General features: G+C 43.6%; 1 protein-coding gene across 1 annotated transcript; it reads left to right on the top strand.

Moving 5' to 3' along the window:
• Nucleotides 1-2,918: 2,918 nt before the first annotated feature.
• Nucleotides 2,919-14,437, top strand: oatx (organic anion transporter X). Its single transcript, XM_034683965.1, has 13 exons — nt 2,919-2,964; nt 3,056-3,185; nt 9,391-9,494; nt 9,707-9,861; nt 9,992-10,160; nt 10,249-10,372; nt 10,473-10,588; nt 10,976-11,030; nt 11,496-11,655; nt 11,748-11,856; nt 12,268-12,346; nt 13,144-13,271; nt 14,000-14,437. Exons 3-13 carry the CDS (start codon nt 9,427-9,429, stop codon nt 14,145-14,147), a joined length of 1,311 nt encoding a protein of 436 aa, XP_034539856.1. The 5' UTR covers nt 2,919-2,964; nt 3,056-3,185; nt 9,391-9,426; the 3' UTR covers nt 14,148-14,437.
• The last annotated feature ends 1,350 nt before the right edge of the window (nt 14,438-15,787 follow it).

Here is a 15,787-nt window from a genome sequence, read left to right as displayed (position 1 = left end):
ACTCATTAATGTTCAGTCTTCTTGAGTCCGTTAATACTCTCTCTCCTCTCTCTCTCCACCGCTCAGTCCAGCCATCTGTCCTCCTGCCTGTCCCTCTGACCTTCCAGTCCGGGGTCTGGCTGCAGACTGTGAGTATGTTTCAGTATGTTTCAGTGGTTTCCAGAATAATTCCTTTGTTTCTCTGGAGTGTACTCGGCAGTAATCCGTTAAAGCTGTGCACACACTCAAATATTTCACAGTTAGCTTGCAGCTGCTTTACTCACAGTTAGTTTAAAGACTGCCACAAACACTCCTCAGTGTTCATGGAGGACGGGCTCACGACAGGTCACTGAGGTTTGGAATACTTTGGGAAGGTCTGGAAAGTTTTGGGATATACTGTAGATCTTTATTTGAATGAGTCCATATTTGAAGAAGAAAATTACGCTTTTCTCTTTTTTTGTTCTCAGGTTTGTTCTTCTGGGACGAAACCTGCGCCTGAAAACCCACACAGCTCTCTCTGCTGTGGTTTTCTCCACCTGTGGAGCTGCTGTCATGAACTACCTGTTTTAGAAAAAGTTAAAGTCTTTCCAGTGTAAAACTTCAAAAGTTTAAATTCAGAAGAAACAGAATTTTAAGGCAGAATTAAAGATCAGACTGAGAGGATGGGATTCTCTGAACTGCTTCAGGAGGTGAGTGACATAATCTGTAATCTGAATAAAATGTGATCCAATTAATCTGCAATGTAACCGATCTACTATCTATTCAATCTGGAATCTGTTTATTCTGTATTCTGACAAATCTTCAATCTGATCAATATATAATCTGACAAGTTTATTATCTGGTTAATCTATGATCTTTTTAAAATGCACTCCAATCAATGTGTAATCTGGTAATCTGGAAATTGACTAATCTGTAATAAAGACATATGCAATCTGATCTACCTTTATTGTGATTAATCTGTGATCTAATTCTTCTGAACAACCTCTAATCTGATTAATCTGTCATCTCTTGTTTCTGTAATCTGGTCAATCTGCTATGTCATTAATCTATAATCTGATAAATCTGTGATCTGTTTTATCCATGTGGGAACAGATCAATATGTAATCTGAATAATTTGCCTTCTGATAAATATATGATCTAGTAAATGTGTGACCATGACAATCTGATCAATGTGTAATCTGGTTAATCTGTAATCTGATCAAACTATAAACTGATCTGTCTGTAATCTTTTACATTTGTAACTGGATAATTAAGTAATTTAATCAATAAATGAACCATTCTGTAATCTGATCAATCTGTAATCATTTGTATCACTTCCCTGATCTCACATGTTGGTGTTTTCTCCCCATGAGCTAACTCACGCTACCTGATTAGTCATCTAAGCTAATATTGCTCTTGGTATAGGTCAACGGTCAATGTTTAGAGTCTGGTGAGACTGACGAGCTCAGTCTCACAGTGAATGGATCACAGCTTTGAAACAGGGTTCATGTAGCCAGGGAGCCGCAGACCAGAGCACTCAGATCTTTATCATTACAATCAATCAGTGATTCTGATTGGTAACGTTTAAAACCTGATAAATCTGTAATCTGGTTTATCTGTTACCTGATTGATCTGTAATCTGATCACCTTTAAACTGATGATCTGCACTTTGTTAATTTGTAACCAGATTATTTTTTTAATTTGTCAGATTAACACCTGTGTAGTGTGTTCATGTAATCAAAATGACCAGCTGTGTGAAATCTTCTCCTTCCTTGTTGCCATGGTAAGGTGGGGGGATTTGGCAGGTACCAGTGGCTCCATGTGACTCTGATCAGTTTACCTGGATTAATGATGGCCAGTCAGAACCTTCTCAACAACTTTGTCTCAGGAATCCCCACCCACCACTGCAGGCTGCCAGCCAATTACAGCCTTTACAACGTATCACACCTACAGGTAACCTACCTGTCTGTCTGAACCACAGTTACAGTCTAAAGCACAATTCACTGGTTTAAGTGTGACTTGGCGACCTCTGGTCATCGTGAATCAGCCCCTGAAGTGTTTGATGTGGATATGTTCACACTGGACCAGTGGCAATGTAGTTTACGGACCACAGCATCAATAAATAGTCTTTAATTCTATACAAAATGGCAGCGTGGGTCAACTGGTCATATCAATGTGTATTTATATAATACATTTAAAAACATCCAGGTTTTTTACAGGTGATGTAATGTTCACACAATGTTGGCACTACAAAGACAATGAACCTGTTTGAGAGGTAGAAAATGTTCCTTCCTGCATGCAGCAGAGCATCCATCTAATCTCTCATCAGCTGGATCTTTGGTGGGTTAGTTCACTTTCTCTGTGAACAGGTTTCCATACTGTGTGGATGAATCTTTGCCCAGCATGCTGTCAAACCTATGTTTATAATGTCCAACACAGCCTCCAACATGCTGGACCGGAAAATGACAGAAAAAGCCACAGAGACTTTCTTTAAAAAATGATCATACCAAATTCGAGAGAAGCTGATTCAGACTGGATAAGGATTATGGCCTGAAAAATTGTCGGTTGTCTGCTCTGGGAGTTTAATTCTACAGATTACAGATGGGAGTTCACACAGGATTAAATACATAGATGTCTTCACTCTCATTACACGCGATCATAGGTCCCCAGATGATACTAATCCCGTGTGAACAGGGCTTAAACATTACATGTCTCACAGCGTAGGGTGAAGCTGTTTTAACAACCAGGTGAGACTGACAGTGTGCCCTGTTGTGACTTTGACTGAAGAGACTTACTGATCAATCAGCTGATCAAAGCAAGTGGGATGAACATGGTTGGATGAACATGGTTGGGTCAACATGGCTGGTTGAATGAACACGGTTGGTTGGATGAACATGGCTGGATGAACATGGTTTATGGTTGGCATTTTCAGGTTGATGAGAAGCAGCTGTTGAAAGCATTCATCCCTCTGGACCCCTCAGGAACTAGACTGGACCGCTGTCGGAGGTAAAATCAGTTTTTTGGCCACTTTTTCTCTGTGTTTGTGAGAATACACATTTCTTCTGATGTCACTTTCTGTTCCCCTATTGTTGTGTAGGTATGTTGAGCCTCAGTGGCAACTGTTGACTGCAAACAGCTCAGCTAACACAAGCCAGTTAGAGACAGAAGAATGTGTGGACGGATGGACATTCGACCACGCCGAGTTTCTCGCCACCACTGTTTCTGAGGTAACAGCAGAAACATATTACATAACATTTCCCTTCAATGTTTGTATTGACCCTGGATACAGTTTTTATAAATGCCTTTGGAAATAGCCTTCAGTCAGGTGGTAACTGTGATCTGTCAGGCGGTTACTGTGATCTGTCAGGTTGGTACTGTTATCTGTCAGGCAGTTACTGTGATCTGTCAGGCGGTTACTGTGATCTGTCAGGCAGTTACTGTGATCTGTCAGATGGTTACTGAGATCTGTCAGGCGGTTACTGTGATCTGTCAGGCAGTTACTGTGATCTGTCAGGCAGTTACTGTGATCTGTCAGGCGGTTACTGTGATCTGTCAGGCAGTTACTGTGATCTGTCAGGCGGTTCCTGTGATCTGTCAGGCGGTTCCTGTGATCTGTCAGGCGGTTACTGTGATCTGTCAGGCAGTTACTGTGATCTGTCAGGCGGTTACTGTGATCTGTCAGGTGGTTACTGTGATCTGTCAGGCGGTTACTGTGATCTGTCAGGTGGTTCCTGAGATCTGTCAGGCGGTTACTGTGATCTGTCAGGCAGTTACTGTGATCTGTCAGGCAGTTACTGTGATCTGTCAGGCAGTTACTGTGAACTGTCAGGCAGTTACTGTGATCTGTCAGGCAGTTACTGTGATCTGTCAGGTGGTTACTGTGATCTGTCAGGCAGTTACTGTGATCTATCAGGCGGTTACTGTGATCTGTCAGACAGTTACTGTGATCTGTCAGGCGGTTACTGAGATCTGTCAGGCGGTTACTGTGATCTGTCTGGCAGTTACTGTGATCTGTCAGGCGGTTACTGTGATCTGTCAGGCGGTTACTGTGATCTGTCAGGCGGTTACTGTGATCTGTCAGGCGGTTACTGTGATCTGTCAGGCAGTTACTGTGATCTGTCAGGCGGTTATTGTGATCTGTCAGGTGGTTACTGTGATCTGTCAGGCGGTTACTGTGATCTGTCAGGCAGTTACTGTGATCTCTCAGGTGGTAACTGAGATCTGTCAGGTGGTTACTGTGATCTGTCAGGCGGTTACTGTGATCTGTCAGGCAGTTACTGTGATCTGTCAGGCAGTTACTGTGATCTGTCAGGTGGTTACAGTGATCTGTCAGTCAGTTACTGTGATCTCTCAGGTGGTAACTGAGATCTGTCAGGTGGTTACTGTGATCTGTTAGGCGGTTACTGTGATCTGTCAGGCAGTTACTGTGATCTCTCAGGTGGTAACTGAGATCTGTCAGGCAGTTACTGAGATCTGTCAGGCTGTTACTGAGATCTGTCAGGCAGTTACTGTGATCTGTCAGGCAGTTACTGTGATCTGTCAGGTGGTTACTGTGATCTGTCAGGCAGTTACTGTGATCTCTCAGGTGGTAACTGAGATCTGTCAGGTGGTTACTGTGATCTGTCAGGCGGTTACTGTGATCTGTCAGGCAGTTACTGTGATCTGTCAGGCAGTTACTGTGATCTGTCAGGTGGTTACTGTGATCTGTCAGGCAGTTACTGTGATCTCTCAGGTGGTTACTGTGATCTGTCAGGTGGTAACTGAGATCTGTTAGGTGGTTACTGAGATCTGTCAGGCGGTTACTGTGATCTGTCAGGCAGTTACTGTGATCTGTCAGGTGGTAACTGAGATCTGTCAGGTGGTTACTGAGATCTGTCAGGCGGTTACTGTGATCTGTCAGGCAGTTACTGTGATCTGTCAGGCAGTAACTGTGATCTGTCAGGTGGTTACTGTGATCTGTCAGGTGGTTACTGTGATCTGTCAGGCGGTAACTGTGATCTGTCAGGCAGTTACTGTGATCTCTCAGGTGGTTACTGAGATCTGTCAGGTGGTTACTGAGATCTGTCAGGTGGTTACTGTGATCTTTCAGGCAGTTACTGTGATCTGTCAGGCAGTTACTGTGATCTGTCAGGCAGTTACTGTGATCTGTTAGGTGGTAACTGAGATCTGTCAGGTGGTTACTGTGATCTGTCAGGCAGTTACTGTGATCTGTCAGGCGGTTACTGTGATCTGTCAGGCGGTTACTGTGATCTGTCAGGTGGTTACTGTGAACTGTCAGGTGGTTACTGAGATCTGTCAGGCGGTTACTGTGATCTGTCAGGCAGTTACTGTGATCTGTCAGATGGTTACTGAGATCTGTCAGGCGGTTACTGTGATCTGTCAGGCAGTTACTGTTATCTGTCAGGCAGTTACTGTGATCTGTCAGGCAGTTACTGTGATCTGTCAGGCAGTTACTGTGATCTGTCAGGTGGTAACTGAGATCTGTCAGGTGGTTCCTGAGATCTGTCAGGCGGTTACTGTGATCTGTCAGGCGGTTACTGAGATCTGTCAGGCGGTTACTGTGATCTGTCAGGCAGTAACTGTGATCTGTCAGGCAGTTACTGTGATCTATCAGGCAGTTACTGTGATCTATCAGGCGGTTACTGTGATCTGTCAGGCAGTTACTGTGATCTGTCAGGCGGTTACTGAGATCTGTCAGGCGGTTACTGTGATCTGTCTGGCAGTTACTGTGATCTGTCAGGCGGTTACTGTGATCTGTCAGGCGGTTACTGTGATCTGTCAGGCAGTTACTGTGATCTGTCAGGCGGTTACTGTGATCTGTCAGGCAGTTACTGTGATCTGTCAGGCAGTTACTGTGATCTGTCAGGTGGTTACTGTGATCTGTCAGGCAGTTACTGTGATCTGTCAGGCATTTACTGAGATCTGTCAGGCGGTTACTGAGATCTGTCAGGCAGTTACTGTGATCTATCAGGCGGTTACTGAGATCTGTCAGGCAGTTACTGTGATCTGTCAGGCAGTTACTGAGATCTGTCAGGCTGTTACTGAGATCTGTCAGGCGGTTACTGTGATCTGTCAGGCAGTTACTGAGATCTGTCAGGCTGTTACTGAGATCTGTCAGGCAGTTACTGTGATCTCTCAGGTGGTAACTGAGATCTGTCAGGTGGTTACTGTGATCTGTCAGGCGGTTACTGTGATCTGTCAGGCAGTTACTGTGATCTGTCAGGCAGTTACTGTGATCTGTCAGGTGGTTACTGTGATCTGTCAGGCAGTTACTGTGATCTCTCAGGTGGTAACTGAGATCTGTCAGGTGGTCACTGTGATCTGTCAGGCGGTTACTGTGATCTGTCAGGCAGTTACTGTGATCTGTCAGGCAGTTACTGTGATCTGTCAGGTGGTTACTGTGATCTGTCAGGCAGTTACTGTGATCTCTCAGGTGCTTACTGTGATCTGTCAGGTGGTAACTGAGATCTGTCAGGCGGTTACTGTGATCTGTCAGGCAGTTACTGTGATCTGTCAGGTGGTAACTGAGATCTGTCAGGTGGTTACTGAGATCTGTCAGGCTGTTACTGTGATCTGTCAGGCAGTTACTGTGATCTGTCAGGCAGTAACTGTGATCTGTCAGGTGGTTACTGTGATCTGTCAGGCAGTTTCTGTGATCTGTCAGGCGGTAACTGTGATCTGTCAGGCAGTTACTGTGATCTCTCAGGTGGTTACTGTGATCTGTCAGGTGGTAACTGAGATCTGTCAGGTGGTTACTGAGATCTGTCAGGTGGTTACTGTGATCTGTCAGGCAGTTACTGTGATCTGTCAGGCAGTTACTGTGATCTGTCAGGCAGGTACTGTGATCTGTTAGGTGGTAACTGAGATCTGTCAGGTGGTTACTGTGATCTGTCAGGCAGTTACTGTGATCTGTCCGGCGGTTACTGTGATCTGTCAGGCGGTTACTGTGATCTGTCAGGTGGTTACTGTGAACTGTCAGGTGGTTACTGAGATCTGTCAGGCGGTTACTGTGATCTGTCAGGCGGTTACTGTGATCTGTCAGATGGTTACTGAGATCTGTCAGGCGGTTACTGTGATCTGTCAGGCAGTTACTGAGATCTGTCAGGCGGTTACTGTGATCTGTCTGGCAGTTACTGTGATCTGTCAGGCGGTTACTGTGATCTGTCAGGCGGTTACTGTGATTTGTCAGGCGGTTACTGTGATCTGTCAGGCGGTTACTGTGATCTGTCAGGCAGTTACTGTGATCTGTCAGGCGGTTACTGTGATCTGTCTGGCAGTTACTGTGATCTGTCAGGCAGTTACTGTGATCTGTCAGGTGGTTACTGTGATCTGTCAGGCAGTTACTGTGATCTGTCAGGCAGTTACTGTGATCTGTCAGGCAGGTACTGTGATCTGTTAGGTGGTAACTGAGATCTGTCAGGTGGTAACTGAGATCTGTCAGGCAGTTACTGTGATCTGTCCGGCGGTTACTGTGATCTGTCAGGCGGTTACTGTGATCTGTCAGGTGGTTACTGTGAACTGTCAGGTGGTTACTGAGATCTGTCAGGCGGTTACTGTGATCTGTCAGGCGGTTACTGTGATCTGTCAGATGGTTACTGAGATCTGTCAGGCGGTTACTGTGATCTGTCAGGCAGTTACTGAGATCTGTCAGGCGGTTACTGTGATCTGTCTGGCAGTTACTGTGATCTGTCAGGCGGTTACTGTGATCTGTCAGGCGGTTACTGTGATCTGTCAGGCGGTTACTGTGATCTGTCAGGCGGTTACTGTGATCTGTCAGGCAGTTACTGTGATCTGTCAGGCGGTTACTGTGATCTGTCTGGCAGTTACTGTGATCTGTCAGTCAGTTACTGTGATCTGTCAGGTGGTTACTGTTATCTGTCAGGCAGTTACTGTGATCTGTCAGGCAGTTACTGAGATCTGTCAGGCGGTTACTGAGATCTGTCAGGCAGTTACTGTGATCTGTCAGGCGGTTACTGAGATCTGTCAGGCAGTTACTGTGATCTGTTAGGCAGTTACTGAGATCTGTCAGGCAGTTACTGAGATCTGTCAGGCAGTTACTGTGATCTGTCAGGCGGTTACTGTGATCTGTCAGGCAGTAACTGTGATCTGTCAGGCAGTTACTGTGATCTGTCTGGCGGTTACTGTGATCTGTCAGGCAGTTACTGTGATCTGTCAGGCGGTTACTGAGATCTTTCAGGCGGTTACTGTGATCTGTCAGGCAGTTACTGTGATCTGTCAGGCGGTTACTGTGATCTGTCAGGTGGTTACTGTGATCTGTCAGGCGGTTACTGTGATCTGTCAGGCAGTTACTGTGATCTCTCAGGTGGTAACTGAGATCTGTCAGGTGGTTACTGTGATCTGTCAGGCGGTTACTGTGATCTGTCAGGCAGTTACTGTGATCTGTCAGGCAGTTACTGTGATCTGTCAGGTGGTTACTGTGATCTGTCAGGTGGTTACTGTGATCTGTCAGGCAGTTACTGTGATCTCTCAGGTGGTTACTGTGATCTGTCAGGTGGTAACTGAGATCTGTCAGGTGGTTACTGAGATCTGTCAGGCGGTTACTGTGATCTGTCAGGCAGTTACTGTGATCTGTCAGGCAGTAGCTGTGATCTGTCAGGTGGTTACTGTGATCTGTCAGGTGGTTACTGTGATCTGTCAGGCGGTAACTGTGATCTGTCAGGCAGTTACTGTGATCTCTCAGGTGGTTACTGTGATCTGTCAGGTGGTAACTGAGATCTGTCAGGTGGTTACTGAGATCTGTCAGGTGGTTACTGTGATCTGTCAGGCAGTTACTGTGATCTGTCAGGCAGTTACTGTGATCTGTCAGGCAGTTACTGTGATCTGTCAGGTGGTAACTGAGATCTGTCAGGTGGTTACTGTGATCTGTCAGGCGATTACTGTGATCTGTCAGGCAGTTACTGTGTTCTGTCAGGCAGTTACTGTGATCTGTCAGGTGGTAACTGAGATCTGTCAGGCAGTAACTGTGATCTGTCAGGCAGTTACTGTGATCTGTCAGGCGGTTACTGTGATCTGTCAGGTGGTTACTGTGATCTGTCAGGTGGTTACTGTGATCTGTCAGGCGGTTACTGTGATCTGTCAGGTGGTTACTGTGATCTGTCAGGCAGTTACTGTGTTCTGTCAGGCAGTTACTGTGATCTGTCAGGTGGTAACTGAGATCTGTCAGGCAGTAACTGTGATCTGTCAGGCAGTTACTGTGATCTGTCAGGCGGTTACTGTGATCTGTCAGGTGGTTACTGTGATCTGTCAGGTGGTTACTGTGATCTGTCAGGCAGTTACTGTGATCTGTCAGGTGGTTACTGTGATCTTCAGGTGGTTAAAGGGACCTTTAGGTGGTTACTGCGGATGTAGTTTACTTTCAGGTAGTGACTGAATCTGAACTATCCTTTTCTTTGTTGATTCCTTATCTCTTAGTGGGAGCTGGTGTGCTCTCTTCGTCCTCTGAAACAGATGATTCAGACCATCTATATGGGTGGAGTTTTAGCTGGAGCCATAATCTATGGGGGCCTTTCAGACAGGTGAGATAAAAATGCTCATTTACTTAACTTATGAATACATTGCCTTTGAACCAGAAAGGTTTTGAACCTGTAGGAACCCACTTGGGAAATAATTAGACTGAATCAGTTCGAGTTTAATGGTTACTCTTTGTGATACTAGAGCACCCGTCATAGGTGTTCACCAAACTAAACCAATCAGGATCTGATCTCTTACCCTCCCTGCTCTCAAACAGGTTTGGGAGGAGGTCCGTCCTCATCTGGTCATACTTGCAGCTGGGTGTGCTTGGTTGTAGCTCCGCCCTCTCTCCTTCATACACAGCCTACTGTGTTTTCAGATTTCTGAGTGGGATGGCGGTGTCTGGAGTCATCCTCAACGGAGTCTCTCTGAGTACATACCTATCTGTCTGTCTGTCTGTCCTCCTGCCTGCCTGCCTGCCTGCCTGCCTGCCTGACTGTCTGTCTGTCTGTCCATCTGTTGATCTGTCCACCTGATGATCTGTGTACCTGTCTGTCTTCAGAGGTGGAGTGGATCCCAACCAGAGAGAGGACTTTAGTGGGCACGCTCACGTCCTTCTTCTTCACCTTTGGTCAGATGATCCTGGCGGGGCTTGCATATTGGCTAAGAGACTGGAGGAAGTTGCAGGTGGTCGTATGTGCCCCGCAGTTCTTGTTCTTCGCCTACAGCTGGTCATTGTCAACTTTAAAAAAAATGTCATATTTTTCTGCCCTCTTATTGGTCAGATGTTCCTGACCTTCCTGTTTTGTGATTGGTCAGGTGGTACTCAGAGTCGGCTCGTTGGCTGGTCCTGAACAAGAGGTCTGAGGACGCGTTGAAGACTCTACACAGAGTGGCTCGAATCAATGGGAAACATGAGGTCGTTGATAAGTTAACACTGGAGGTAACCATCCATCTGTCTGTCTGACTACCTGCCTGCATGTCTGTCTAAAAGATGTATGAAATCCAACCCGAGGGTTAGACTGTTACCATGTGACCTGCAGGTTCTGCACTCTCACATGAAGAAGGAAATTGAGTCTAGTCGTTCTTCGTACACTGCGTATGACCTGCTGAGGACCCGAGGAATGAGACGGATCTCCATCTGTCTGGTCGCTGTGTGGTCAGAGAACACACCTTCTCTACTTTTACCTTTACCTTTACCCTATCTATCTATCTATCTATCTATCTATCTATCTATCTATCTATCTATCTATCTATCTATCTATCTATCTATCTATCTATCTATCTATCTATCTATCTATCTATCTATCTATCTATCTATCTATCTATCTACACTCACCTGTGTTATCCCACCTGCACCCACTCAACTTTATTCAGCCTGTATCCATTAGTCAAAATTAACTAAGCAATATTTCCTCACCTGAATCTGCTCACCTGACCTGTAACTGCCCCCCCTGCTTCTTTGTGAGTGGTAGATCACAGACGAGTTCCCTTTCACACAGAAGTCGATCAAATATCTACCTGTCTATCTGTATTTTGTGCATAGGTTCTCCACCAGTTTTGCATACTATGGTTTGGCAATGGATCTACAGAAGTTTGGGGTGAGTAACTCAGTTAGCATTAATGCTACATGTAAACTGACACTTGTTTAAAACTTCCTGTGCACCTAATTCACCTGATACCTGATATTCAGATCATTAAGGATGGTTGTGACCTCCATCTTTGTGACATGATATCAAGTTTCAGCAGACAAGAAGAATGTTACACTCTACCTGTCTACCTGTACTCCTGGCTTCCTGTCTAGCTGTATTCCTGATTACATGTCTACCTGTACTCCTGACTACCTGTACTCATATTACCTGTATACCTGTACTCAAGATTAACCGTCTACCTGTGCTCATATTACCTGTCTACCTGTACTCCAGATTACCAATCTACCTGTACTCCTGATTACCTGTCTACCTGCACACTTGTAAACTTGTCTACCCATACTTGTGTCGACTTTGCGTTTTGTTCCTGCTGGTTCTAATACCTTTTCTCTTCTCATTGGCTGTGGGGTGTCTCAGGTAAGTATCTACCTGATGCAGATCATATTTGGATTCGTTGATTTTCCCGCCAAACTTTTGGCTCTGGGCATGCTCAGTTACCTGGGGAGGAGGGTCTCTCAGGCGGCCTGCTTGTTCCTGTCGGCCCTCATCATCTTCGCCAATATCTTCGTCCCCTCAGGTGACGAACACCAACAAAACAATACACTTTAACACACAATAAAACACAGGTGATCAGGTGATCAGCTGATCTCTGAACCCCTCCCCCCACAGACATGCAGACCCTCAGGACCACGCTGGCGTGTCTAGGTAAAGGTTTCACCTCTGCCTCATTCACCACAGTGTACCTGTACACTGGAGAGCTCTACCCCACCGTCATCAGGTGAGTCTGCAGCTTCAGATTTACCTGAGTGTGGTCTCACCTTAGAGCTGAATAAATCCAACGTCACATCTGGGGGATGATTAGTTGTAGGCTCCATCTGATCAGCAGGTGTGAGAGGAAAACATTCCCAAGGTTCAGACAGGTGGTCCTGATCTCTGGGCTTTAACCTTAGCCTCAGTAACAAGAGCAGGCAAACAATAGGACAGATGAGTGTTCACCTGAGGCAGTTGTAATAAGTATTGATCAGTGATTGGTTTACAGGTGATGCATTTTAGGGAAATGTATTTTCGTTGCTTAAATCTAGAAATCAAACACTGATGTGAATCGATCTCCATGGTAACAACATAACAAATCCTCCGATCACCTGTGATCAGTTAAAGATTGATCACATGATGCATGCCGTGTTTTCAGGCAGACAGGTATGGGCTTCGTGTCCACCATGGCGAGGATTGGCAGCATGGCAGCACCCGCTGTCCTCATACTAGACGAGGTGATGTCACAGAGCTGATGAACAAATGGCGATTATTTAAGTCATTTTCCAATAATCAATATATATTCCAATAATTAATATGTTTTCCAATAATCAAAATATTTGCAATAGTCAATACAATCTTCATTAATGTAACCCTGCAGAATCAGCATTTTACTGAAGTGTGATCAATACATGATCAAATCTATTGATCTTCATTCTTTTGAATATTACTGCTTCTGTGTTCTGCTGTATTGATCATCCTCAGATTTGATAGATTATTATTTACCGATCATATGACCCTGTTTATTAAAAATGAGACCTACTTCACGATCAATAACAACCATTGTTAATCAATAATCAATTGTTCATGTATAATCAATCATTCTTAATAAGTGATAGATATTATCATTTAGTTATTAAGCAACATTTAATTAATAAATAATAAATGATTAATTTAAAATAGCAGATTAATCCATCATAATTCCTAATTAATGATTAATTAATAATGATAATGAAGTCATGATCAATACCAATCCAATCAATGTGTCTGATGTTTGTAATTTTATTTTAAACTGATGACATCATAAAGGTGACAAGTGTGTTCAGGTTATTAATGTTTGTTATTATGGGATGTCTCTTTGGTTTAAATGTTGATCAAACAGCTCGCTGGTGGTCATCAAACACAGCACATGAGCACTGTTTAGCTGAAAAAGGATCAGCTCACATGTGCTTACCTGTTAGTTGTTATCTGATCACCTTTGAGCTTACATATGCTAACTAATTAGCTTATATATGATTACTTAACCTGTGTCCAGGTGCTTCCTGCTCTCCCCAGTGTGGTGTACGGGGGGGCGGCAGTGTTAGCTGGCGGCTTCGCCTGCTTCCTGCCTGAGACGCTTGATATCCCGCTGCCGGACACCATTGAGGATGTGGAGGAAAAATGGTAAACTAATAGCAAGCAGTTGTATTGTTATGAGTCCTTAGTTTAAATAAACTATGTTTGGATAATAAACAGCATTAGCATCATTCAGCATGTTAGCTGTTTCAACTGCATTACCTCCTATTGCTGCTTTGAATTCATTGGCCATGCTAGCTGGTAAAGCATAGCCTCATATGCATTAACACATTAATACCATAGACTGTATAAAATATGGACGTAGTATCCGTGACGTCACCCATCTGTTTCTGAACGCTGTTTTGAAGCCAATTGGCAGTGGCAGCCATATTGCTTCTGTCGAGCCAGTGTGACGTAAAGAGGCGGGCTTTGAGCCTCCTAGCCAACAGCTACAGTGTTCCCACAGGCAGCTGTGCCTCTCATTGTAAGACTAGTAATCTGAACATCTTCAAAATTGCTGCGTTAGAAAAAAATTCACCCCCCTCACAGTGAGAGGACATTGAGAAATAAGCTATTCAGACTACACTCATCTTTTGTAGCAGGCTGTAAACATGTTTATTTCTGCTGCAAAGATCGTCTTTTTCCCATTCATGTGTATGTGACTTCCGGTACTTCCGGAGCCAGCCTCAAGTGGATCCTCGATGAACTGCAGCTTTTAACACTTCCGCATTGACTCATATTTTTAGACCGGAGGTTGCCGCTTGATTAATACATGGCTTTAGTAGCTGTGCTAGATAAGCAGAATGATAGCTATAACTGAGTTCTGTCTGTACCAGGTCTGGGGAAAGCCCCGCCCACAAAAACCAAGAGAGCACGTCGTTGAAAGAGGGTGGTCCTGGTGTGGATGAGGGCGTGGTCTCATCGGAAGGCGTGGCGTTAAAAGAGTTGAAAGAATTAGAAGGGACAGGACTGAATGCCCTCTGACCAATCACATCCCAGAGCCTTGACCAATCAAAGGCTGGTGGGAGCTCAACCAATCAGAAGGCCAGAGAGAGCCACGACCAATGAGAAGGCTGGAGAGCGACTCGACTGGCTGGAGTCTTTTCCAACAGAACCAAATGAACCAGTAGAAACCAACGAACAACACTTTCAGTGTAAACATTTCTCTTCTGTCTTTCTGAACATTAGCATGCATTAGCATGAACACCATATCTGATTAAAGATATATTTATCTTAAACTTTAATTATTGTAATATCAATACAAATAATAATGTAATGAGAAGAATAAATCAATAAAGAATAATTCTGTAAAATAAAAAAATATTCCTATCAGCTGGTTGTGGTTTTCTTTTTCTGATGAAATCACAAAAACATGAAGTTGCAGGTGTTAAATTCAGTTCAATAATAGTCTGTAAATAAATATTTGATGCTCAGTCACAATTTTAAAATCAGAGACATTTAAAATGAAATCATTCAGTGAGTTCACCTTTAAAACAAACCCACCTGTTCTTACGGTGACCACATCACCTGTTCATTTAAGACCAGCGACATTATCGTATCGTATGTACGTCGCTTTGGATAAAAGCGTCTGCTAAATGACATTGTAACATTGTAACATTATCTTTTTTGAAAAAAAAGTTTTATTGAACATTTGGTAATATACAAATATCTCCAGGAGGATGTATACTGGGGAAACACAACACAAAGAGCACATCTCCAACAATCCCGAAACAACGAAATATGACATAACCAAATAAGCAGAGTAAAATATGCATACATAAAACACCGGGAGGGAGTCAACCATCAATAGTTACACAAGATGCAATCAATAAACAAAAAACTCAGGCATACAACACACACTAAAAAATAAAACTAAGGAGCAAGGAGAATTTTTATTTAAAAAAAACAAAACATAATTCAAAACAAAAACAAGCCAGAGAAGTCACCACGTATCCTTCCTGCAATCCCATTTGAATTACATTTCTTCAACAATAAAAACAAAATCTTGAACTCATTTATATAGCAGCTAAAGGAGGATTTATTACTTCTCCACTTACTGCAATGTATATGATATTTACCCAAGTATAACTATATTTATGGTGTCGGAAACTATTGGACTGAGGTTATCCATGTAATAGAGGATGTCAGAGAAGTTAAAAGTAGGAACACTATCACTTTTTAGCGACAACCAATTTTTAATGTCAAGCCAAAAAAGTTGAGACACATGGCATGAAAAAAACGTGCTCCAAAGTTTCTTCAGTCTCATTACAGAAGGTAAATGGGTCAAATTTAAATATTTTCTTAATAAAGGCAGCTGTTGGATAGATCTTGTGTATACACTTGAAATTAGTTTCTTTAACTTTGGGTCAAAAAATGGCCACTTATTGAATTTGGAACAAGCTTTAACCAACGTGATAAAATTTGCTAATTCTGAAACCTGAGAATGTAACCCTCTGTAATAATCATGAAATAGTCTCTCCCATAAGGAGAAAAATTATGGGTAAATATCATCTTCCAGAACTGGAGAGTTTGTTTGTGGAAATTGGAGAGTTTGTTGGGAATTTTGTTTATCTCAAAGTCACATTTAAGAATAAAGTCCAGGCCTCCCATTTTATTAAACAAGG

The sequence above is a fragment of the Notolabrus celidotus genome, chromosome 5, assembly GCF_009762535.1.
Source record: "Notolabrus celidotus isolate fNotCel1 chromosome 5, fNotCel1.pri, whole genome shotgun sequence".
NCBI classification, from domain to species: Eukaryota; Metazoa; Chordata; class Actinopteri; order Labriformes; family Labridae; genus Notolabrus; species Notolabrus celidotus.
This window is presented reverse-complemented; position numbering and strand designations above follow the sequence as displayed.